This window comes from Panthera leo, chromosome D4, assembly GCF_018350215.1.
Source record: "Panthera leo isolate Ple1 chromosome D4, P.leo_Ple1_pat1.1, whole genome shotgun sequence".
Taxonomy (NCBI): domain Eukaryota; kingdom Metazoa; phylum Chordata; class Mammalia; order Carnivora; family Felidae; genus Panthera; species Panthera leo.
The window spans coordinates 80,111,323-80,136,144 of record NC_056691.1 but is presented as its reverse complement, the minus strand read 5'-3'; the positions used below and the strand labels follow the sequence as shown (position 1 = coordinate 80,136,144).

Sequence of the window (24,822 nt, the reverse complement as noted above, 5' to 3'; positions counted from 1 at the left end):
GCGGCGGCGCGACAAGTCCAGAGGGAAGGGCTGAGGAAGGGGCGTGGCTAGGGAGCCGGGCCCCGGCCACCCTCTTCCGGGGCTCCGCCAGCTGCGCGCGCATTCTCCTCCCCCCCACCCTCCCCGCCTTCTTTTGTGGTCCGGCCCATTGCGAGGGTGACAGGAAACCCTGTGCAGGGAGCGCCGCCATCTTGGACCTGCCCGAGGAAGATCCTGAGGGAGCCGCAGGAGCAGTCGCCGCTGCCACCGCTACTGCTGCCAGTGCGTCTGCACCTCCTCGGCCAGCCCGCTAGCTGCCGGGGCCTCGGCCGATCGCCCCTGCCCCTCTCCAGCTGCGCCCGCACTCCTCTTCATCGTCCTGACGCCCCCCTCCCGCCCGGAAAGCTGCCCAGCCACCAGCAACCCCCCAGGTAACGCGGGGCCTTCCGCAGTGTCCGTCCGGCCGAGGCCTCCTCGCCCGGCTCGCCGGGGGCCGGGGTGCGGACGACTGCGAGCAGGACGGCGGGCGGGTGGCGCCGCAGGGCCGGCCCTGCCAGGCCGCGGCGAGCCCGGGGTCGGCGCCGGGCACCTCGGCGCCCGGCCCGACGGGACTCCCGTGCGGGGGCGGGGGGTGTCCCCGCGCTGCGCCCGCCCGAGCCTCTGGTCCTCCCCGCCCAGCCGAGAGCTGCGGGGCGTGCGGGGAAGGGTGTGTTCGGCCGCGCCTTCCCCGCCTCCTCGACCGGACCGGGCACACACGCACCTCCCGCAGGCCCCTCTCCGCGCTGCCGCTCTGGCGGACCACCCCCGCCGCATTTATCCACGCGGGCAGCGCCGCCTCGCAGCCCACGAGCCCAGACGTGGCATTCCCCGTCCCGGAGGCCGCGTCTGCCCGGAGTACAAAAGGCAGCACCTCGCAGCCTCGCCGGCATCTTGGACTAGCTCCGGTGTCCTTGTCGATGTGGGTAGACCGTGCACTTGGGCTGGGGAAGGGGTCTTATGCTTGCGAGGTTCTGGTTGGGGTGAGGCCCTGTAAGGCCCCGGACACCCTCCGAGGCCTCGAGCTTAGGTAGCATGGAGGAGCGGGGGAGAAGACCAAAAAAGTTTTGGCATTTTGAGAACGGAAGGCAAAAAGGCGAAGCCAGCGTTTGTTTTGATGGTTGGCACCTTACTGTGTGCCGGGTGCAGCCCAGGTGTCTTCCCACAGGGTTTTCTTCGAGTAGCCCGTGGTGATAAGCAAAGTTATCTTCCTTTACAAGGGAGGAAACTGAGGCTTGAAGTTACGATGTGACTGGTTGGTTCAGGATGCTTCCTACCGACTGGCCTCTGCCTGCGCTGTGCCTGGTGTTTCTCCGCTACCCTCAAGTTAGGCTAGGGTTACAGGCATGGCCACGTAAAACGTACCCGCAGCTTAATTCCTCTTTCCCTACGTTTGCACTGGATGACAACTGACGACTTCTTTGTAACTGGAAGTCTGTAGTGTCACTCCTCCACTGCCAGTCCTCATTCTCCCAACTCCAGAGGGGAGATGGCAAGGTTTTCATTGTATATTTGAAGACGAAACTGGGGTTCCCGGAGGCCAGGTGCTTTTCTGGTGGTCCCACACAAGTGTCAGAGCTCACCTGAACTCTTGCAGAGTTTCCTGCTCATTTTGTTACTGTCACAACCGCCTTTTATTTGTATGTGGTTATTGGAGACAGACTTGACCTTGCAGTAATCCAGCTCCCACTCCTTCCCCCAACACTTGCCTGTACTTTTTTCCACAGTTCTGCTTAGACCCTTTTATTCGTGCATGCCTCGAGGCATGTGGTGGTTAAGAGTTTTGGAGGGTTTCTACACTAATAACTGCCGCTTTCTAGTTGAGTGACCTTAAGGAATTGACTTAGCCTCTCAGAGTCAGTGCCCTTATCTATACAGGGGATAGTTGTACCTACATTTTAGAGCTGTTTCGAGGATTAAATGGGATTAAAAACCCTTAGCACCTTGCTTGGCATATAGTAGGTGCTCCATTGTAACAGTGCCAGGCATGTAGTGGTTGTTTAATATTTGTTGATTCAATCAAATCAGAGAGTTGTCCAGTTAGACCTGGGCCTGAATCTTCATTTTCCCTTTGGTAGTGTGGGACTGTGGATATATCAACTCTTTGTTGGTTTCCTTACCTGTAAAAAGAATTTTTAGGATTAGAGATTGCGTATAAAGTAGCTGGCGTGTATTAGGCATTCAATAAATGGCAGTTATTGTAAAGAGGTAAGATCCCTTTAGATTCTAATAACCTAAAAAAATTCCTTGAAATTAAAGCTACCTTTTAAAAAGTTTTTGCTTTTTAAATTTCATGTTAAACTTTATTGTTGTGGCATACTTGAACTGTGCGACAGAATTTGGAGTGTTCTTAAAATTAATCTTTATCAGTATTAAATATTTTTGCATAATCTTAGTAAGATTTTGTACTATTAGGGGAAACTTTTGGTTAAGGCAAATATATTAAAACTAGGGCAACTGAGAGATTTTTTATTTTTTTTTAAAGCATGAAACATTTTTGTGTGGTTAAAAATGTCAGGCATGGTTGGAGACAGCAGTGTACAGATAGAAGTATCAGAGACTGTACTTTTAAAAAACTTTATGTTCTAGATAGCTTTAAACATGTACAAAAGAGAGTGATATACTGAGCCTTCTCCTACCCATCAGCCAGTGTTAACAGTGATCAGTCTTGTTGATCTATATACACCTATACCCTCTCCACCAAATTATTTTGAAGCAAGTTTCAGACATCCATATTTCATCAGTAATTTTTTTGCTATTACTAAACCTTTTAACTGTAGTAGTAAGTACAGGGTTTTAGTGTTTTGCCCTTTTAAGTACTTTCACTCTGTGAACAGAGGTGCAGTATTGGAGTACTTCTTATTCATAGCATACCATCATAATTAACTGGAAAATTTTCTTGACACAGAAATTTTTCTTGACACAGTAAGGGATCTAGTTCCTAATTTATATTAATTTATATACAAGTATGACATTAAATATCTTGTCCAAAGTGAGTTTTTTTAAGTGGATGTTACAAACGGGGGGTTATTTTCAGAGATTGCATTACTGTTGAGGAAAGGAAATTGACCACTCTTGCTGGTTAGGTTAGATTATTAGATTAACTGCCCAAGTTTTGGGTCCACTTGTCTGACAGATCAAGTAGCATTCCATGTTAGAGGGCTTGTAAACAAATCAGACTGCTTCTGTTCTTAAGTTTCATGAAGGCAAGGAACAATGATTTTTGTGATCATTACTATATTGTCCAAGCCTAGTCCCAAGGCTTTGTGCTTAGTAGATGATCAACAAATATTTCTGTATTGGAATCACAAAAGCAGTCTATCTTGGCTCTGGTATTTAAACAAAATGTCTTGCATGTAAAACACACACACACACACACACACACACACACACACACACACACAAAACAAGCTTAACTAATTTTAACAATACGGATCAGAATATAAATCACCTGGAATATTTTGCGGGTTGTTTTTGGCCTGTGTTGTCTTGAATAAGTTATGTAAAAATTATACGGTAACATGTTCTAAGGAGTAGAATAAAATAGCTATATAGCAGTTGTGAAAGGATTAGTCAGACATAGTGCATAAGTTAACACAGTAAAAAAAGCCAAGCTATTTAAAAAAAAAAAAAACAAAATGGGAAAATTACTGTCGATTATTGGAGGGAGTGGTTTTTGTCTGGTTTTTGAGGGTGATCATATGATTGACTTCATATGATGTTCCCCATATTGTATATGTGGAAATAATGTTGAAAGTGTTTTGAAAGGGAAGTTTTTTGGTTCTGTTTCGTCTTTAATTTATTTTGTATTAGAATTATATATTAAAATGTCTTAAATATTTCATAGTTTTTTATTGTCTCTACTTTGAATACTTTAGAATGTTACTAGTGAATATAGTACATGCTCGTACTATTAGTGCAGGCATATATAAAGTTAATAATTTCTATCCTTTTTCTGCTCTAAATCCAAGTATTCATTTTTCACAATTTGGTGCGTATCCTTCCATATTACCTGTATACAGGATTGAGAGAGAGAGAGAGAGAGAGTGTGTGTGTGTGTATGTGTGTATGCTATTGCATAAAATTCTGCCAACTTTTTTTCACTTAAAATCATGGATATGTTTTCAGGTTAATAATATGTATATATATAAATGGTTTTTAAACTAAATGCATATTATTTCATAATACAGATGTACTCTATTTAATCATTTCCCTGTTGATAGGAGTATAGATTGTCTCCAGGTTTTGTTTTTGGGGTTTTTGGTTTTTGGTGTTGTTTTTTTTTTTTTTCTGTAAAAATGCTGCATTAAATGCCCTTGGACCTATAACCTTATGGATTGAAGATTTTGTATCTGTAGGCTACTTCTTGGTCAAAGGGGGATTTGGATTATCTTTGAGATTTTAAAATATATTGATTACTTCCCCCAAAATGTGGTAATTCATACTTCCACAAGCTGAGTGTATGAAAAGTACCTAACCTTCCCATCTACCAGCATATTTCAAATCCAGTCATTTATATGTCTGTATAATCTTATTTGGAGAGATGTTTGATTAACTGTATGGAGACCATGCAGTTTTATTTTGGGGGCAACAATGATTAGTGTTTAGTGTGCACTTAGTAACCATTTAGATCTCTGTGTATTGGCCTGGAAATAGATCAATGATTTTGTTAGGTGAAAAACACTCTGCATAGTTTTATGCAGTAGCATACCCCATTTTTAAATATATTCCTTACTTTAATGGTGATATGTTTTTCTTGTTCAAGAGATGATGTTAATCTAGGGAAATCTTTTGTTAAAGCAATATTAAGCATAGTTAATATTTAAAAGGGGCCAAACAACAATCATCAGTGCTTAATGTGCACTTATTAATCCTTTCTCTTGACAGCCAGGAAGCTCAGAGCTAAATTTTACATGAGCTGATAGTAAAACTATGACCCTAAATATTTATTGTAATTATCCTCCATTTTTCTTTTGAGTTTTTGATTTTATTTTATCAGTCTACATAGCTACCTTAGAGAAAATCATGTTCTTTGGAATCAGGCCTGAATTCAGATTCCAGCTCTGCCATTTTACTAACTTTTTAGCAGTAGCCAAATCAGTGAATTTCTCCAAACCTCAATTTTTTCAGTTTTTACATAAACCTAATAATGATAATGACTCTGCAGAGTTGTGAGAATTAAGTAAGAATTATATTAAGACAAAATAGGGAAACATAGTCCTGATCATCCCATGGTTTACTCCCAGCGAATGTTAACTTCAGAAACTTTTTTGTAAGTAGATATAATTTGAATTAGTGTTATCATTTATCCATATCTACAAATCCTGGTTACAATGCATCCTCTGAATATAATTTTTTTAGTACTACTTAGAGTATTAAATTAGAACCAAGTGAGTGAACTGAAAAAGATATGTGTTCCTAAGTATCACAGAAGGGTTTCATGGTGCATCTCATAACTATGGAGGAGGTGGGATGGTGTAGTGGTTAGAGGGGGTTCTCTGCAGTCAAAACAGTCTCAGGTTCAGTATAGACTTGACCACTTAGCTTTGTGACCTGGGCATGTTACTTACCTATTGAGTCTTGATCTATAAAATGAGGATTATAGATGTTTTATAAGAGTGTAGTAGTAAAGATTAATTGAGATTGCATGTAAAGCGTTTAAAACATTGCCTGGCACATATTAAGTGCCTAATGAATGGTAATGTAACAGTTACATTTGTTATTAGTTTAGAAGTTATTCACCTGTATTTAATGATGCTTGTTGTCTCAGTATAGTACTTTTTTTTTTTTTTTTTAATGTTTATTTATTTTAGAGAGTGCAAGCAGGGGAGGAGCAGAGAGAGAGGGGGACAGAGGATCCAAAGCAGGCTCTGTTCTGAAAGCAGACAGCCTGATGCTGGGCTTGAACTCACAAACCATGAGATCATGACCTGAGCTGAAGTTGGGACACCTAACTGACTAAACCACTCAGGTGCCCCTGAACGTAGTACTACTCTTAAGGAAATCAAAGGCATTGAACGAGAGCTTATCTTCATATGAACTTTATTCACATGCTTTTGTAACACATGGAAAGAAGTGCATTTAATCACATCAGTAGCTGTGTACAAGTTACAGAGTATTTTAAGGTTTTTTAATTAGTGGAGATTGTAGTGTTGAATGAACTCATGTTCTCAGTGTTTGAACTGGACCACCAGTTTTTGACTTTTGAGTAAAGCAAAAGCATCCTTAAGTAATAAGAAGAAAACTTGTTTCCCCTTCCAAAGCTACTTTAAAAAGTACATTCTTCACCTTAACAGTGGTATGTCTCATTCCATGTGCAAGAAATGATGTTGAAAAATACTTTTTAAAAATCATATTAAGCATGGCTAATATTTAAAAGACCACTTGAATATAATTCTATAAATACATAATTTTGAGTGAATGTTATGCATAACATTATGTTTAAACCTAGGTAGTATCTTAGCTTATAATAAGAAAGGGAGGATCTGTTATGTTAGTGACTACAGTTGTAGATATTTTCTGCCTTCATTGTCTACTGAAATTACTAAGTTTGAGTAGCTTTCCTTTCTTAACTCTGCTTTTTGGGTCATTTTTAAGAAACTCGAACCAGAAAATTGTGTGGTGGGGTAAAGACAGGGCACTGGTATTCACTGTGAAATAGTGGTCATTCTCTTTTATTTGGGAATAGTGTGTGCTAATTAATGCTTGATATTTTGTAAAAATGTTTTGAAAATTGGTCATTGTATAGATAATTAATGAATGCTTGTGTGATGACTAGCACGCACACAAATTAATACAACTAGAATTGGTTTATAATTTCCTGATTAGACTTTAGAACATTTCAAGAAGATATTAGGATTGTTAGAGGCCTTGGTTTCAACATAATATAATGGAAGGCAGCAAAGTATATATAGCTACAAGTTTCAGTAAGAAGAGGGAAAGGAAATAGGAAAATCAGAAAGGTAAGAACATGAAAGACAGTAATTTCAAGGTGACTAAATGATTACTTTTCCCCAAGTTTGAATGGGAAAAGAGGAGCTTAAAAAGGAAGTTAAAAGTTAATTACAGGGTTCTGGGAAGAATACAGGTGAAGAAGTTAATAACCTTTAAATATCATTTTTATTGTGAAAGAATATTTTCTTCCTTGTGTTTGGGATCTGGTGAATAATCCACACCAATTTTAGCCTCAGGACCAACCAAGTTCATTCTTAAGTTTTGAGTCCCCATTGTCTGGAAAAAGGGAAACAAATTATTATGTTCAGAATCAGTTAATCTAACTAGAAAAACTCCCTTCCTGTACGAACTGGTTAAAGGAGTTTTCAGTAATGTTGAAGACTGATTATAAAAATGTTACAACACGTCAAGCTGGAATGGGTAGCAGGGCATCCACTTTTGTTAAATGTAATCCTTACAGCACATTGAGAAGACTCTACTGTGTCCTGATTGTCTAATACCTTACTGTAATGAACTTTTTTCTCTTCCCTGATAGCAGTTATATACTTATTTTAAATACATATTTTTTTCTACATGTTAAATTTTATTATGTAGTAATTTTGTTAGTTTTAGTAATTGAACTTCTACAAACGTCATATGTCTGGCTTATATAATGTGACAATTGACCATGACAGTAAAATCAGATTAAAAAATACTGGAAATTAAAATTTTAGAAATGGGGTCAAATATTTATAAGTGTGTGTATGTATAATTTTTTATCTTTTCCTTAAGCTGAAAACTGGTTTGAGAATAAATGCTACAGGAAATCATTACCAGTATTAGAATTTACTTCTTGTTTCTAGCACCTAGCACAGTGTCTGACACATTCAAGGCATTCATTTGAATAAATTGGAGAGGTTTTTCTTAAAGTTATTAAAGTAGAAAGAAATTAGAATTATTTAGGTTAAGTCTATCTGAAGGTAAAGACTAGGCTGTGATTTTTAGAAATGTTTTCTAATACAGGGGCGCCTGGGTGGCTCAGTCAGTTAAGCGTCCGCCTTGTCAGGTCATGATCTCACGGTTCGTGGGTTCAAGCCCTGCATCGGGCTGTGTGCTGACAGCTCAGAGCCTGGAGCCTGCTTCAGATTCTGTGTCTCCCTCTCTCTCTGCCCCTCCCCCACTTGCATTCTGTCTCTCTTTGTCTCACAAAAATAAATGTTAAAAATATATATTTTTTTTCTAATACATAAACTTGCCAATTTTTATAAACGTAAGTGGTATTTTATGCCATTATTTCAGCTTCTAGAGTAGTATGTAGTAGGCATTTGATACATAATCTTCAAATTCTGTATTAGGTTGAGCCATATAAAACTGCAAAATAAATGACTTTTTAAAAAATACAAGAACAACAGTTTCATGTGGTTTTATCTAATCCTGGCAGTAATTTGGTTTGGAAATCATATGATTGGTCTTTCTTTGGAAGCTATGCTAACCATGATTTAAAGTAGAGTTTTAAAAAGGGTTATTTTATGTTTATAAGTTAGTGGTTACTTTCTATAACATTCTGTTGTGAAATCAAAGAGTCCTGAACAAGTGGACATCCGTAATTCATTTGATCAGTTGACGAGTGGGGACTTCAAAGAGGAGGGAGGACTGTTCTTAAAAAATAAGGATTTTGTAAAGTTTATTTATTTTGAGAGAGAGAGAGAGAGAGGAAGCATTAGCAGGGGAGGGGCAGAAAGAGAGGGAGAATCCCAAGCAGGCTTCCTGAAGCGGGGCTCTCAGGACTGTGAGATGGCGACCTGAGCCGAAATCAAGAGTTAGATGCTTAATGGACTGAGCCAACCAGGCGCCCCTACAGTGATATTTAACTTAAGTTTATAAAGATTTCCTTGTTTGACATTTTGTTATTGGATGTTTCCTACAGTGAAATACTGGAATTGTTCTGATATAATGGTTTCTTAATATTTCTATGGATAGTATGTGAGAATGTTAATATTCATCCAAGAGAATTTATGCATTTGGTCAATTTGAGAAATGTATGCATGCATACATTTTGTTTATAATCATATGCTGTATTTTATATATCTTTAAAGGCTAGCAGCGGTCAACTGGGTAACTTGTGTATACTTGCCTTCTGCAGTAACACACTTTTCTTTGTTTTTAGTGCCACCATGGCAACTGCACCATACAACTACTCTTACATCTTTAAATATATTATTATCGGTAAGTTTACTTAACTTATACTCTTGTTCTGCAAAGAAAGTCAATGTATAAAATATTTATATACTAAAACTTAAGATACCACTCCAGAAGAAGTGTATGATTTTTTTCACTGCAAAATTCAAGCTCCTTTAATAACATTTATTTTTGCAGTAATACACTTTTTGCATTGTGGCCATGGATACTTCTATAGTACAGTGGTGGGTACCTTTTGAACTGATGTTGATTGTTCTTGAGGACTGCCTGAAAGCTGTTAATCCTGGAAATGGGACAGATTTGCTAGGAGTACTGATAACATTCCAAAAATATCATGAAAGCCCTTGGAGCCCCCTGGATTCCAAAAAGTGATAGAGAACACTGATTCAGAGTAATTGTGTAATATATATAATATGATATTGGTAGTTTTTCCGTTAAGTTTCAAGATATTGCTCAAATTAAAACACAATGCTATTTACCCAAGTATAGTTGTAAGAGCTCAGTTGAAAGTACATATACTTTATATATTAGACGATTGTACTGATTGTCACATGTTGATCATATGTGATTGTATTGTAACACTTTTCTTCACCAAAGGTTAAATTGCTATAGTACAATCGGAGATGGCATCTGTTCTGTTGTGGTTTTCCTGTAGTGTACGTGCTTTTCTTTTTTGGAATTCTATAAGAAATACAAGGAATATGAGAAAATATGAGATCTAGTCCATCAGACTTCTAGAATTTTTTATTTCTGCTAGTTATATGCTGCCCTGTTTACTCCCAGAAGTCTTTTGCTTTAATGCATGGATTAAGGGGAAAAAAACAATACAAAACTTTGAAACAGCTCAAAGTAGAAAATGCTCTTACAATAGTTTCTCTGTTAGAAAGCACTTCCTATCTGATGGTTATTAACTAACATAATTTATAACTTCAGTTCTATCATACTGAAGGTTAGGAATCGTCAGTCTGTACATCACATTGAAAAGTGACCTGTATGATCTTTCAGACTCATTATATATTAGGGAAATATAACTTCAAATGTCCCAGAAATTTGTGATGTGATATGGTAGGGGATATAACAATCATTGTATATAATTATAAGAGTATAAAACTGAGTATGTAATTGCCACTTGAAATTTTTTTTTTGAAACAGGGGACATGGGAGTAGGAAAATCTTGCTTACTTCATCAATTTACAGAAAAAAAATGTAAGTTCAATATATAAGGTAAAACATTAATACATGCTTTATTGTCACTTTCCTACTTTTCAAAAAGTGCCATTTTCACTATATGCATTTAAATACAACATTTCTTTAGAGAGTGAATTTAAATAGTTGTATATATAGTGAAATACACCTGCATGTACAGAGTGTTGATTTTTATATACCCTATATAATTTGAGTTTCTTGTTTAGTTTGTTTTGATGGTAGGAAATTTTTTAAAATGTATATTACAGTGTCAGATTTAAATAATCTTTTCTCTGACTTCACCATTTTAGAAATTATTAGAAATTTGCTGCATGTATCATTTGTCAACTAAATAATAGATTGGAGATATTTAAATAAAATTCTTTCTGTATCCAGGACTGGTTTATTAATATTTGAAGTATAATTCTGTCTTGGGTGGTAGAGGAAGAGACCATCTTATTTTATGTAACTGATAGGCTGAATGTAGTTGAAATTGTTTCCATATAGTTGAAATTATTTTTATGGCTTGTTTTGTTTTGTTTTGTTTTTGCTTAATGTAACATTTTGTGAAAGCTCCAGCAGTCTGTGTGTACTTGTACCGCAGAGTAGTGGGTTTAGGTTTTCAGTGGCCTAATTATAAGGAAAGGACTAATAAGCTTGTCCTACTGGATTAGACATATATAACCTGCCAATGTATGATTGTAAGTATATGTTAAATGTGTTTTTCTTTGAGATATTGATAGTATTTTCCAGGATGAAAATTTGACCAACAACTCCTAGAGTCTTAAAACCATTGATTGGTTTGTTATATGTAATGATTATCAGAAGTCTAAATAGCATAATGTTGATATTATGAAGAACTTATTAAAATCTTTATTTTTAATTTGCAGATTCTTTTAGTCCAGGGGTTAGCAAACAGTAGCCTGTGGGCCAAATCCAGTCACTGCCTGTTTTTGTAAATAAGGTTTTATTTCCACAACCACGCTCATCCTACTTACTGTCTCTGGCTGCTTTTTGTGCTTCCGCAGCAGAGTTGAGTAGTTGTGACAGACCTTTTGGCCTACAAAACTTAAATATTTATTATTTGGTCCTTTTTTTTTTTTTTTTAAGTTTACTTATTAGAAAGAGAGAGAGAGATGGTGCAAGTGGAGGAGGGGCAGAGAGAGAATCCCAAGCAGGCGCCACACTGGCAGCACAGAGCCCAATACTGGGCTCAAACCCACGAAGCCCTGAGATGATGACCTGAGCCGAAACCAGGAGTTGAACCCTTAACCGGCTCAGCCACCCAGGTCCCCCTGTTTGGTTCTTTGTAGAAGTTTGCTCACCTCTGTTTTAGTCCAGTCAGATTTCTTTGACCTCTGGGTTTTTGTTAATTTTTTTTCAGCGCTAGCTTGAGTCCATTCATAGCCTACAAGCCTTAATAAGTCATTTGATTGTCCAGTGGATTTTTTTCTGCTGGTCTTAATCTGAAGCTTTCTGGAAGTTGGAATATTATATTCTATTTCTTTTCCTCTCTGACAGTTATGGCTGATTGTCCTCACACAATTGGTGTTGAATTTGGTACAAGAATAATTGAAGTTAGTGGCCAAAAAATCAAACTGCAGATTTGGGATACAGCAGGACAGGAGAGGTTTAGGGCTGTTACGCGGAGCTACTACAGAGGAGCTGCGGGAGCGCTTATGGTGTATGATATCACTAGGTAAGAGATTCATAGTCTTTCAAACTTCGTACTTGAAAAAACACGTCTACTTGAGGCAGCGTGGTCTCCTGTTTTATCGATGCAGGCATTCCTTAGTTTGTGATTGTGTGCCTATACGTGAGCTTATTTGGGCTTTATGGTTTCTTCTCTAAATTGCTGTAGAAGACTTGACGTGTGTAACATGTTGGTTTCCTTTTCTGAAAGTGGATATGACCGAAGAAAAACTTTAGGAGATGCTGGTGGAGCTAATAGAAGAAGACTATTCTGAAAAGCAGCATCTGTTCAGTTATTTGAGGTGAAATAATATTTTATACCAAACTTTGTTCTTTTTCACTTCAGTACAAAGCAAGCGAGTCTTGAGTGACTCTGTTCAAAGACACTTTTTCAAAGTCAGGTCACGGAAGGAATTAAGTAGTTTTGCTAATCCAACATGGTAGGTTATAAAAAGTGCTTATGCTTGCATCTGAAGGTGTTTGAGGTATTTAATTGTTCATTCACTTAAATTCTTTTTTGCTCTAAAATGGATTGAAATGGTTTGCAATACCACATGCAGCAAGATTAAGTTTATTTCAGCTTGGCTTTCTGGAAACTGAAAGCACTTGATACAACATCACAAAGCTGGACCCTATTTGGGTTGAGAAAAACATGGAAAATTGGGCTACTTCATTAAACTGTGCTAAGCTGGCAAATGAACTGGATCACCTTTCATATTAACTCAGAGTGCCAGTTGATTATTATTATTATTTTTATTTATTTTTTTTTTTAATTTTTTTTTTCAACGTTTTTTATTTATTTTTGGGACAGAGAGAGACAGAGCATGAACGGGGGAGGGGCAGAGAGAGAGGGAGACACAGAATCGGAAACAGGCTCCAGGCTCTGAGCCATCAGCCCAGAGCCCGACGCGGGGCTCGAACTCACGGACCGCGAGATCGTGACCTGGCTGAAGTCGGACGCTTAACCGACTGCGCCACCCAGGCGCCCCTATTATTTTTTTTTTAAAGTTTATTTTTGTGTTTATTTAAAGAGTGTGTGAACAGGGGAGGGAGAGAGAGAATCCCAAGCAGGCTCTGCACTGTCAGCTCTGAGCCCAGTGCCGGGCTCAGTTTCATGAACCGTGAGACCCTGACCTGAGCCAAAACCAAGAGTCGGACGCTTAACCAACTGAGCCCCCCCGGGCGCCCCGCAGAGTGCCAGTTTTAAAGCATTGTGACTCTTGTCTTATTTTTTTGAGAGGAGGTGTAGGGATGGGTGAGTGGGGCCAAATGATAATTAGACTTTCAAGCATATTTCCTTCTGAGAAATGCTTTACATGTTTGCTCTTGAAGAGTCACAATACAGCGCACATTAACATGTTAGCACCCTGAGAAGTTCTGCAGAAAAATTCTTTAAGTTAATTTAGTTTGGTGTTTCCTAAGCTTATTTTATTGAGGAACACACTGGGAAATGTGGACTTAGAATGAAGATAGCGGCTGATTATAATTACAGTGCTTGAAGTTCATTGAGTTCTAGAGTTGGGTGATCTCAGGGCAAAAGGAGTGAAATAGCCTTAATGCTTTTCTCTATAGCCAGGAACTGGTAACATGATAAGTAGATAGTTTTGTGGGAAGAATATTAAAGAACCTGGCCATCTCTACAAGACATCCTTATGAGGGGTGCATTCCCGAAGACTTTGCATCATTAAAAACTCTATTCATTATTAATCAATTTAAATGTCCTGATATGTGCTTAGAGTTCTCAATCTGTAATGTAGTTGGTTTTATTTTGTGTGTGCTTGTGTTTTTCCCCCTTCAGCTTTACTGATAATATAGTTGACACATAACATTGTGTAAGTTTAAGATCTACAAAGTGATGATTTGATACATGTTTGCTTTTAAGCATACCTTTTAAGCATAGCAACTACTTTTGGTAGAATATGTGTCTGTTCAAGTCATCAAAAGTACTTTGGCTGGAAACTGCCCAAATGCCCATCAAATAAGGAAGAGATACACAAATGGGTATATTCATGCAATGGAGCATAATGCAACCATTAAAAGAAACTCCGATATATGCCATAAGGTGGATGAGTCTAGAAAACATTTTGCTAAGTGAAAGCAGTCAGACATAAAAGGCCACATGTATGATTCCATTTATATGAAAGATCCAGAATAAGCCAATTCATAGAGACAGAAAGTAGATTGCCAGGGGACAGAGAGTGAATGCTGATGGGTACGGAGTTTCTTTTGGGAGTGATAAAAATGTTGTAGAATTAGATACTGGTGATTGTTGCACAACTTTGGAATATATACTAAAAACTGATACATTGTATACTTTAAAAGGATGAGCTTTATGGTATGTTCATATCCCAATAAAAGTATTATTGAAAAAAAGTACTTCAGGCTTTACACCGGTGTTTTTCATATGCTACATTTCATAGTAGCATTAATCCTTGACGTTTTGCAAACTTGAAAGTTCCTGCTTTAGTAATATTTTTTATTCTTGGCATTAACTATAATTGTTACATGATACTTTTCTAAATTGATAACATAGCTTATCATGGCAATTTTTTTGGCTATATCAGTTGTTTGATATGTCATTTAACATCCATGCCAAAGTTAGGGATATAGTTGCACTTTTTTTTTTTTTTTAGCACTATTACCACTAATTAATGAATATTCTGATGCTGCTGTATTTATAGATTTGAAATTATGGTGAATTTAAGTTAATAAAATAATTACCAAAACTAAAGTTTACGTGATCTGTATACTTAAAAAGGATGTGTAGATTTCTCTGTTTACCAAAGTAATGGCGGTTTGTAATTCACTGTTGCTGCCAGCTTTGACATTTTAAAATTTACTAAAATCAGTATAAATATTTTTGTATTTGTGCTGTTTGAGTTTTTGTGCACAAAGTAGGATAAATTTATGTGTAAAAGCAAAGTATGTCAGTGCTGCAAATACTGAAGAGTAAAGTGATATGGCTTGTGCTTTTTAAAAATATTTGACCATTAGAAAATTATAAAACATCAGGAAAATGTTACTTTTGTTTATTTGATTTTTTTTTTTTTTTTTTTTTTTTTACAGTTAGGTGGTGATTTGTGTGTAACATGATTTAGCACAGTAAAAAGAGAATCTTAGGACTCCTTTTCAGTTCCCACTGGGAAGGGATTAAGTGTTTGGAATATTCCAACTTTATATAGGTACTGACAGCTGGAGATGATGGAATATATTCACAAGGCTAAATTTGAAACACTTTGAGGACAGTGTGTGTGCAAAGGGTTCAAGGCCTGGCTCTGAAATCATTTGGATCTTTGTGGGGCTTCTGTTTACTTACCTGTTAAATGAGTAGGATGGATTAAAGTTCTGTGAATGTATTTAAATCAGAAACCCCTTTTTAAAAAAATCTTTTCTAATATATATTTTTGAGAGAGAGAGACAGAGTGTGAGTGAGGGAGGGACAGAGAGAGAGGGAGACAGAATCTGAAGCAGCCTCCAGGCTCTGAGCTGTTGGCACAGAGCCTGACGCGGGGCTCGAACCCACAAACCGTGAGAACATGACCTGAGCTGAAGTTGGACACTTAGCTGACTGAGCCACCCACGTGCCCCCAATCCGAAACATTTTTAACCTTCAAAATTTTATTTGATCCCTTTGGTAGAGTCTGAGAAATATTAATACTATCCTGTATTTAATATTGTATATTATTTAAATTTGCTTGCTCTCTTCGGGCCTGTTTGGCTAGGGCAAATGAGCCTATGAGTTTCTAAAGTAATGCTTGGAGAAAGTGGAGAAATAAGGCAGTCTGGATCCCAAAATGATTTAGCTGCTGGGTAAATAAGAGTACAGAGTTAGAATAAACTTGCTCTGATATCTAGGGACTTCAATTTCCTGTCAGAGGTATTAAGTGCCTTTTTAAGGCCACGTTTGTTTTAAAATTTTCTTAATGTTTTATTGATTTTTGAGAGAGAGAGACAGAGCACAAGCAGGGGAGGGGCAGAGAGAGAGGGAGACACAGAATCTGAAGCAGGCTCCAGGCTCTGAGCTGTCAGCACAGAGCCCGACGTGGGGCTTGAACTCACAAACCTCAAGATCATGACCTGAGCCAAAGTCAGATGCTTAACCGACTGAGCCACCCAGGCACCCCTAAAGCCAGTTTTTATGCTGTCGTATTCAACTTTCTCTCTAAGGAAAGGTGAATTTTGTATCTGTCTATAGTGTGACTGTCTTGGTTTCTAATTTGAAAAAGACAGATGCAAACATGTTTGCCCCTGAACATACACCATTTGTGAGACATTTTGGTGCTATGTCTCCATTTTGTGGTCGAAAATCTGGATGATTTAAAAATAATCTTAGTTTTTACTTCAGATTGTAAATTCTGGGTTCAGAATTGTTTTCATTAATTTTCTGTGTTGTTCCTTGCTTGCCTATTGGTGTGCTTTAGGAATGTACTTTTAAATGCAAGCAGTTTACTCCTGAAATGTAATTAGAAAGTTGTTGGATTATTGTTTATTTATTTAAAAATAATAGGTTTAGGCTAGATTTTTGGAAAATATGTGTTTACATTCCACAGATTTTGATAAAAGTGAATATTTTAAATATTTATTGAAGTTTGTTTTTAAAAAATTGAAATGGCAGTTGTATGTGGTAGTCATACACGTAAACTTTAATTTTTGCAGAAGAAGTACATATAACCACTTAAGCAGCTGGTTGACAGATGCAAGGAATCTCACCAATCCAAATACTGTAAGTTGAATAACCTTTGTTCTACAGAAAGTTTGAGAACTACACTAACCCCGAAAGGAAAGTTATTTGTTAATAGGATTTTTGTATTTGAGTACTAAGAATGAGAGAACATTTTATTTTCAAATTAATTAAAGAGAAGTTAACCTTTTTTTTCAGTAGTAATTACTCTAGGTTTTGTATTTATACTTGGTTTTTGTTCATGTTTGTGGTTTAAAAAAAAAAATGTTATGAATGGAGTGGTGACCTCCTGTGAGGTGGAGACTATGAAATCTGAAACAATCACTTTGAAAGGGATCTGCATTTGTTTCATAAAACCTTATCATTAGAAGAAACTGGGAAAAATATAAAGGGTCTCTATTTTTTCTTTTTTTTTCCCCCAAGATTTTATTGAAATTCAAATTAGTTGACTTATAGTGTAGTATTGATTTCAGGTGTAGAATTCAATGGCTCGTCACTTACATACAACACCCAGTGCTCTTAACAAGTGCCTTAGTGCCCATCACCCATCTAGCCCGTCTCCATCCACCTCCCTCCATCAACCCTCAGTTTGTTCTCTATAGTTAAGAGCCTCTTAAGTATCTGCCTCTGTCTCTGGTTTTACCTTAATTTTCTTTCCCTTCCACTATGTTCATCTGTTATATTTCATCTTCTTTGTTTCTGGATCTCTATTATTTCTTAACAACTGCTTGTGAATCTACAATTATCAGTAAAATTTCAATTAAAGATAAAAGAGTTCTACATGCTTTAAAAAATCAGTTTTTTAATTAAAAAAAATTTTTTACCAAAAAAATCTCAACTATACTTAAATATTAAAAGGTAAATTCAAAAAGTAAGCATTATTGTGCTATATTTTCAAACTGCAAATTAAAAAAACTTTTTTTGAGAGAGAACATGAGCCGGGGAGGGGCCGAGGGAAAAGGAGAGAGAATCTTAACCACTGGGTGTGGAGTCTGACTCGGTCTCAATCTCGTGACCCTGGGATCATGACCTGAGCTGAAATCAAGAGTCGGATGCTTATCTGACTGAGTCACCCAGGCACCGTAAAAAAATTTTTTTCTTTTTAAAATGAAAATCAAAATTAGCTTCTTAGCCAGAGTGAGAAGATACTGAGATTTTAAAGGCCAACTACCAGGCTAGACTCTGTAGTAGCCAGAGATAAAGATGCATCTTGGCCCACGGAATGTTACGGTCTAGTAAGGAGATAGCTGTGCGTATGTGTTTCGCTGCGCTGAAAAGCAGAGTGAAATAGGAGGTGGAGCAACTGGTGTGTGTGTTCCTGAAGTGCTCCACATAAGCAGTGCTGTCTGGAGAATCCAGCTTTACAGAGAAAGTGATGTTTGAACTGGGACTGTAGAGGTGAATAAGGCTTCCAGGAACAGGTGAGGAAAGGCCGTGAGCTGTGACTGACTCTGAGCTTCTTCAGAAGAAGGCCTGTGTCTTACTTGGCTTTGTTATCAGTGATAAGATTGGCTTTTTTTTTTTTTTTTTTTTTTTTTTTTTTTTTAAATCAAGGAACAGCAAGCAATTGGTGGAACTGAAAGTTAATGTCATTTGCCTTTTATGTCAAGGACTGTGCCTGGAATTTTCGTATCAATTATCATTTTAAACCCACTGTAGGTATACATACAAAGCTATAGATAAATGTTCATAACAGCTTTATTTACAATAATGGGAAACAACCTAGATGGCCATCAGTAGGTGAGTGGTTAACCCATCTGGTATATTCATAGTACAGAATACTCCTCAGGGAAACAAAGGAATGAACTATTGATGCACATAGCAATTTAGATGGCTCTCAAGGACATTATGCTGAGTGAAAAAAGTCAATTTAAAAAATGACATTTTGAATGACTCCATTTATAAAACACTCTCAAAAAGACAGAATTGTTGCCAGGAGTTAACAGATGGGGGTGAAGGCTATGAGTGGTGTGGGATGACTATAAAAAGGGCAGCACAGAGAACTTCCTTCGTAGTGATGGAACAGTTCTGTATCCTGATAGTGGTGACACAGATCTGCACCTGCAATAAAATTGCATAGAACTGTGTGCACACGAGAGTGTACAGCTGGTGAAATTGAGTGCACCAGTGTCACTTCCCTGGTTTTGAAAGTCTGTAAGATGCTACTGTTGAGGAAGCTTGGTGAAGGGTCTTTAGAATCTCTACTTTTGTAAGCTTCTGTAATTCTATAGTTACTTCAAGAAAAATGTTAAAAAGAAAAAACCTCATTGTAGAGGGTTCTTAGAGGAGTATAATGACAAGTTAGGCATGTCTTTCCTGTCTTATTTATGCCTCTTTAAATTTTACCACATCTTCAGAAGAAAGTGTTAATGGAGGAAAAACTTTCCTCTGCCTTTCAAGATTCTTCTGGTTGGTCTAAGAAATAAATTGACAGAGTTGTTAAAAGTTTCTGGAGGTTGAGTCGGTACCCTCTCCCTGGTACTGAGAGGGAAATACCCTTACAAATGGAGATTTTTCTTCTAAGTGTAAATATCTCTTAAGGTAAAGGGTAACTTTGGGTTTTCAGAGCTTTACCTCTGTCTGGTGTTTCTTAAAAATAAATTAGCTTAAGATAATTAATATTCCAAAGAGGCCTATCTTGAGGTGGCAAAATTTGCTCCCCTACAAAAGAAAATCTCTTAAGGTCCAGCTCAAATGTTACATTTTCTATAAAGTTGCCTTCAATTTCTATATGGGGGTTACATACCTTCCCATTTTGTCTGGTATATTTTGTATCTCTGTCTTGTTAGCATGCTACTTTCATGTCTCCTTTCAGGATGATAGGTAAAGCACGGCTTGGAACTTCTTAAGGAACTGGGAGAGGAGGCAGTGTTTCCATTCAGCTACCATTTAAAATAATTCTTTAAATTATCTTTTATTTTTAAAAACAGCTTTACTGAGATATAATTAGCATAATGTACCCATGTAAGGTGTGCAGTTCAATTTTTTTTTTTAAATATTAGAGCGCACACACACATGCATATGTAGGTGCATGAGCTGGGGAGGGGCAGAGAGAGGACCCCAAGCAGGCCCTGCACTGTTAGTACAGAGCCCGACACAGGGCTCCATCTCCCAGACTGTGAGTGAGGTCATGACCTGAGCCAAAATCGAGAGTTGGATGCTTAACTGACTGAGCCACCCAGGCACCCTGGTGTGGTTTTTCTTTTGTTTTTAAGTTTATTTATTTTGAGAGAGAGAGAGAGAGAGAGAGAGAGCGCGCATGCGCGCATGTGCAGGGGAGGGGCAGAGAGAGGGGGAGAGAATCCCAAGCAGGCTCCATGGCTGTTAGTGCAGAGCCCTATGTGGGGCTTGAACTCATGAGCCATGAGATCATGGCCTGAGCTGAAATCAAGAGTCAGAGGTTTAATCGACTGAGCCACCCAGGTGCCGCACCCTGGTTTGTTTGTTGTTTTTTTTTTTAACTGAAATCTAGTTGACATACAAAACATTTCTTGTTTTGAGTACTTGTCTTATAATGGCTCTGTATTAGGCCACCATGACTTTATCAGCCTTGATTTTTTTTTAAAGCTGATTTCCTTTTTTAAGTGTTCTTACCTTATTCTTTAAAAGACTGACTCCATGTGAAAATCTTTCCCTCTTTAGTGGGCCCTTGTCCACACTGATTGAAAAATGCTCACATTTGTTACACTGCTGAAGTGTTCTTGCTCAAGGTTTACATTCAGATCATGGTGGTTCTTCAGTTCGTTAGACATCGTGTTTTAGAAACAGGAGAGCCAGGTCTGCAGTGTCACATGAGAAAAAGTTAATGGTGGAAATCACTTTTGGTTGAAACCATCCATTCCTGTCTGTATCTGGATTACCACATCTGTTTGGAAGGGAAAGGAAGGGGGGATCACTCGTTAGTATGAAATAAGGTTATATATGGACAGAGACAGTTTATCCATAAATGCCTCCCGCCCTCCCAAAGCACCATGACGATCAAAGCTCTGTTTCCAAGGCTGCAGACTTTTTTCTTAGAACTTTTCAGAGCTGCCTTTAACTCTGGCCTAACTTCACCTGTATAAATGATTCCAAACCGAGTATAGATAAGTGTGTGTATTTTGCCTTGGATTTGAACTTGTCTGCATATGTGTCCCCCCCACTCCCTCTTCCCACCACCACTGTTCCCCACAGAACACAGACATTTGTTATCAGTTGCTACAAATGTAGTCCTGCCTAGGGCTAGCTAGTGTAAGGACAGTTTTTGAAGGTCACAGTTTGGGTTTTCTGCCTTGGTTCTAATATCTTCCTCCCCCTGACTCACCGAGTAAACGTTGACAAATTCCTTTGCCTTATTTGAGCATTGATTTCCTTACTTATAGCCTGAAGGAGTTGAACTAGTAGTTTAACTTTTTGAGGGTCCTAGAAACTTTAGAAAATCTGATGAAAACCATGAGCATTCTCTCCCAGGGAATGTACTTGTTGACAACATTCTGTGCTTAATTTCAGCGCATTCGCAGATCCCCGGGAACTTGTCCGTGACCCCTTTAGTAAGCTTACTCAGATAAGTCATAACCTTTGGCCTAGACCAGTTGTGCCTCATGGACTGTTTTGTTTTTGAATGGCTTGCACACCTGAAAAATCTACTCTTTGCCCTTTATAGACAGTTTGTCAGCCCATGGCCTAGATAATTGCTGAGATCCCTGTTAATAGTACTGACTTGGTGATTTTTCATACGTGTCTGCTAGATGAGATTGCTAGTACTTGGGTGTCCTTTTTAGGCCCCTGTGTTTTTTCTGTCAAGGTTTTTGGATTTCAGAAATTTAATGGTTGATTTAAATGGTTGCTTTTATTTTAAGATGTCTTTCTTTTGGTCACAAATTAGGTAATAATTCTCATAGGAAATAAAGCAGATTTGGAGGCCCAGAGAGATGTAACATATGAAGAAGCCAAACAGTTTGCTGAAGAAAATGGTGGGTTTCTTTTAAGATTTTTAATGGTGGTTTTGGTTCACACATAGAATTTCTAAGGAAGGGTGGGATTTTGATACTGCAGATTATGTGACTTTTTTTTTTTTTTTTTTTTTTTTTTTTTAATGGCAACTGCTTACATTTCCAGAGTGAGGAAATAAAATGTTTCTATTTGACATTCGTGTTATTCATGTTGGGGGTAGTGCAAGTATTTAATAACAAATATAAAGATTCCCCGCCATCTCAAGCTAACATGTATTGTTGCATAAAATACTATGATAGGAGTACTGATAGCTGATGGGAAACTTTTATTCATGGGAAGGTTTTATTCAAGTGTTATTGAAGATAATGCCCTTTTGAGTTCATTTGAAATGTCTTAATCATACGTCTGAATTTTATTTTTAGGCTTATTGTTCCTTGAAGCAAGTGCAAAAACGTACGTATGGCTAAAATTAATCATTTTCAGTTATGTTTAATTACATTCAAACTTCTCAAAGTAGAACCACACATATGGAAAATGGATTCTAATATATTTGCATGTAATAACGCTTATGGTGGGAAGAATAGTAAGCACGCATCCCTTTGCTTCCTGTTTCACATTTAAAAGTAATATTTTTTGTTAACTTTGCCTAAAAGATTGTACCTTGATTATTCCCATTGGTAATCCAGGTTAATAAATGAAGTTGTGTTAGCATTTCAAAAGCGTTTGACTTTCACAACTGAGGTTGAGTTTGGCATCTTAGACTCAAGCTTGGTTAATCTGTTCATTTAATACTGCTGATTAAAAAGCATGACCTAAGGAAACAATGTCTAAGAATAATTAGAAGCATAATTAATTTTCTGATTGTTACTCCGTGTCCATTATTGAACCCCAGGCCTCCCATCTTCATTTATTAAGTCAAACATCTCTTGCTGGTGAGAAGCCAGCCCCTTTGTTCAGTGACATCTGTATTGTTAGTATGAAGAGAACTGAAGTGTGAACTCAGCCGAGCATGAATATATCACCATCACATGATAAAAACAGTATAGTTGGTGCTTGGCTAATCAGACCATACAAATCCTGGAATCCTCTTCTGCATGTTTTGAGATGTTTGTTTGTGTTTGGAATGCCTTCTCACAGTTACCAAACTGGCTCTTCATTTTCATTATATATTAGTATATAACATTTTAATGATTGGAACGTACCCTGTTATCCAGTTGGGGCTTGTAGAAACAGCTCTTGGTACCGCGTTCACATGCTTTTCCACAGAAATTATTTCCCCACGTTGCTCTCCTTAGCTCAGTCTTTGGTAATCTCTTGTTAGATGACAGTGGCTAAGTTGAAGACATCATGGCAGTTGACTAAAGGTTAGCAAAAGTGCATCATGTCTAATCTTTCGTGGAGAGCTGTGATTCTTGAATAAAGTTGTCGATTGCCTCTTAGGGGAGAGAATGTAGAAGATGCTTTCCTTGAAGCTGCCAAGAAAATCTATCAGAACATTCAGGATGGAAGCCTGGATCTGAATGCTGCTGAGTCCGGTGTACAACACAAGCCTTCAGCCCCGCAGGGAGGCCGGCTAACCAGTGAACCCCAACCCCAGAGAGAAGGCTGCGGCTGCTAGTGACCTCTTTGCCGTAGCTCCCGTTTGACCTTTCACCTGTCTGTTGGAAGCAGTACTTTTTACTGCCTCATTGTCTTCTGTACATCTTACTGGGTTTAATTAAAAAAAAAAAAAAAGGAAAAAACAACTCTGTTGTAAAAACAGTTTAACACAATACTAAACTGCTAAACAACTAGGTGTAATCAGGTTATCAAAGGCAAGTAGAGTAATAAATCTCTCCTGCATGGTAAATCTAGACTTTTTTTTCCCCTTGATCGTCCTCGTGATAGGTATGTCACCAGTACATGATTTAAACTGAGCACTGATGCTGGACTTAAATGATTTTTATCCTTCCCTCTTTTTGGCAAGGCTTTGTCTTACTGTATGGTTTAATTTGATGATATCTTAAGCCTTTCTCCCCATCTTTAACTGTTCAAGTATGTCTGTTGTAACCAGTAAGTTTATTGCTGTGGAATGACTTCTGATGATAGAGAATGGGCTCTATAACTGCTTTTGTTTTGTTTTCGTTGGATAAATTTTCTGTCGTGTGGGTGGCATTTTTCTCGTGGAGGTTTGCTTCTGTCTTAGCCTTGCACAGGGAAATATCCACTTATCTTTTCTCGTGCTTAATTAATAGCTTTATCTTTTTTTTTTTTTTTTTACACCATTTTATCCTTTTCTCTTTAGCAGAAAGTAAATATGTATAAAATTTGAAGGAACCGAACTAACAATACATTCTGTGTATATTATTTTAATGAAGAAAATAAATTGATTACTGGCATTGGAACAGTATAAAATACCAGTTTGTACAGTATGACCTATATGTGACCATGTTACTCCCTTCCATTTCACACAAGGAAATAGACACAACTGCAGTTCACAGGTAATACTGGCGTCACCCTCTGGTGCTGGCAGTCTTTGGGGACACAATGCCGGAAGGAGCTCCTAGCACGGGAGGATTAACACTAGCAGATTCTGTTCCATCTTCGCACCGTGGCTTACCTGCTGATTTTCCTAACTGTTCTTGTGCAATCGACAATGTGCTAACCTGCTTTTCTCTTTGTAAACGTTTTGCATTACAGGCTGCATTTCTTGCCTTACTGTATAGAAAAAGAAAAAAGGCTGGGTTTATTATTGCACATTTTAAGCTTTTATACCTTTATCTTCTTGGAATGGTGAGATTGTGGACCGGACCGTCAGAACCGCAGGTCTGCTGTTAAGGGATTTTAAATTGTGCATTTTTAACACTACAGTGAGATAATTTAAGGTATCCCTGGTGTTCTTAGTATAAGGGGCTGTTTTATGTCATGGGGGCATAAATTGTTTTGTAAAAGGGAAAGTGTTTCTAACGGTGTTTCAGTGTTTGCGCCAGTGTTTGCACCGATCCGATCCGAAGTAAGTTATTACTTTGCACTGGGTGGTTTGGCCACTGAAAGGATACTGTGTTGCAAGGGAAATGATCTCTTTAGACAACAAACTTCTGTTTCACCAGGTTCTTTACTTCTTTTGATTGATTTCTGGTGGAGTTTATGGTTCAGACTGAGAATTGAGGTTATTTGAAGTAGGATAGGTCAACCTTAGTGTATTA

General features: G+C 38.0%; 2 protein-coding genes across 2 annotated transcripts; one reads left to right on the top strand and one right to left on the bottom strand.

Annotated features, from left to right (window-relative positions):
* The first annotated feature begins 134 nt into the window (after positions 1–134).
* Positions 135–23,486, top strand: RAB14 (RAB14, member RAS oncogene family). The gene is made up of 8 exons (XM_042912454.1): positions 135–410; positions 9,116–9,174; positions 10,300–10,353; positions 11,854–12,031; positions 16,681–16,747; positions 21,570–21,657; positions 22,060–22,090; positions 23,078–23,486. Exons 2-8 carry the CDS (start codon positions 9,123–9,125, stop codon positions 23,253–23,255), a joined length of 648 nt encoding a protein of 215 aa, XP_042768388.1. The 5' UTR covers positions 135–410; positions 9,116–9,122; the 3' UTR covers positions 23,256–23,486.
* LOC122204587 (collagen alpha-1(I) chain-like) lies at positions 351–10,292 on the bottom strand. The gene is made up of 2 exons (XM_042912106.1): positions 9,627–10,292; positions 351–2,135 (listed from the first exon to the last, which is right to left on the bottom strand). The coding sequence occupies exon 2, from the start codon at positions 906–908 to the stop codon at positions 351–353; it is 558 nt and encodes a 185-aa protein (XP_042768040.1). The 5' UTR covers positions 909–2,135; positions 9,627–10,292.
* Positions 23,487–24,822: the final 1,336 nt, after the last annotated feature.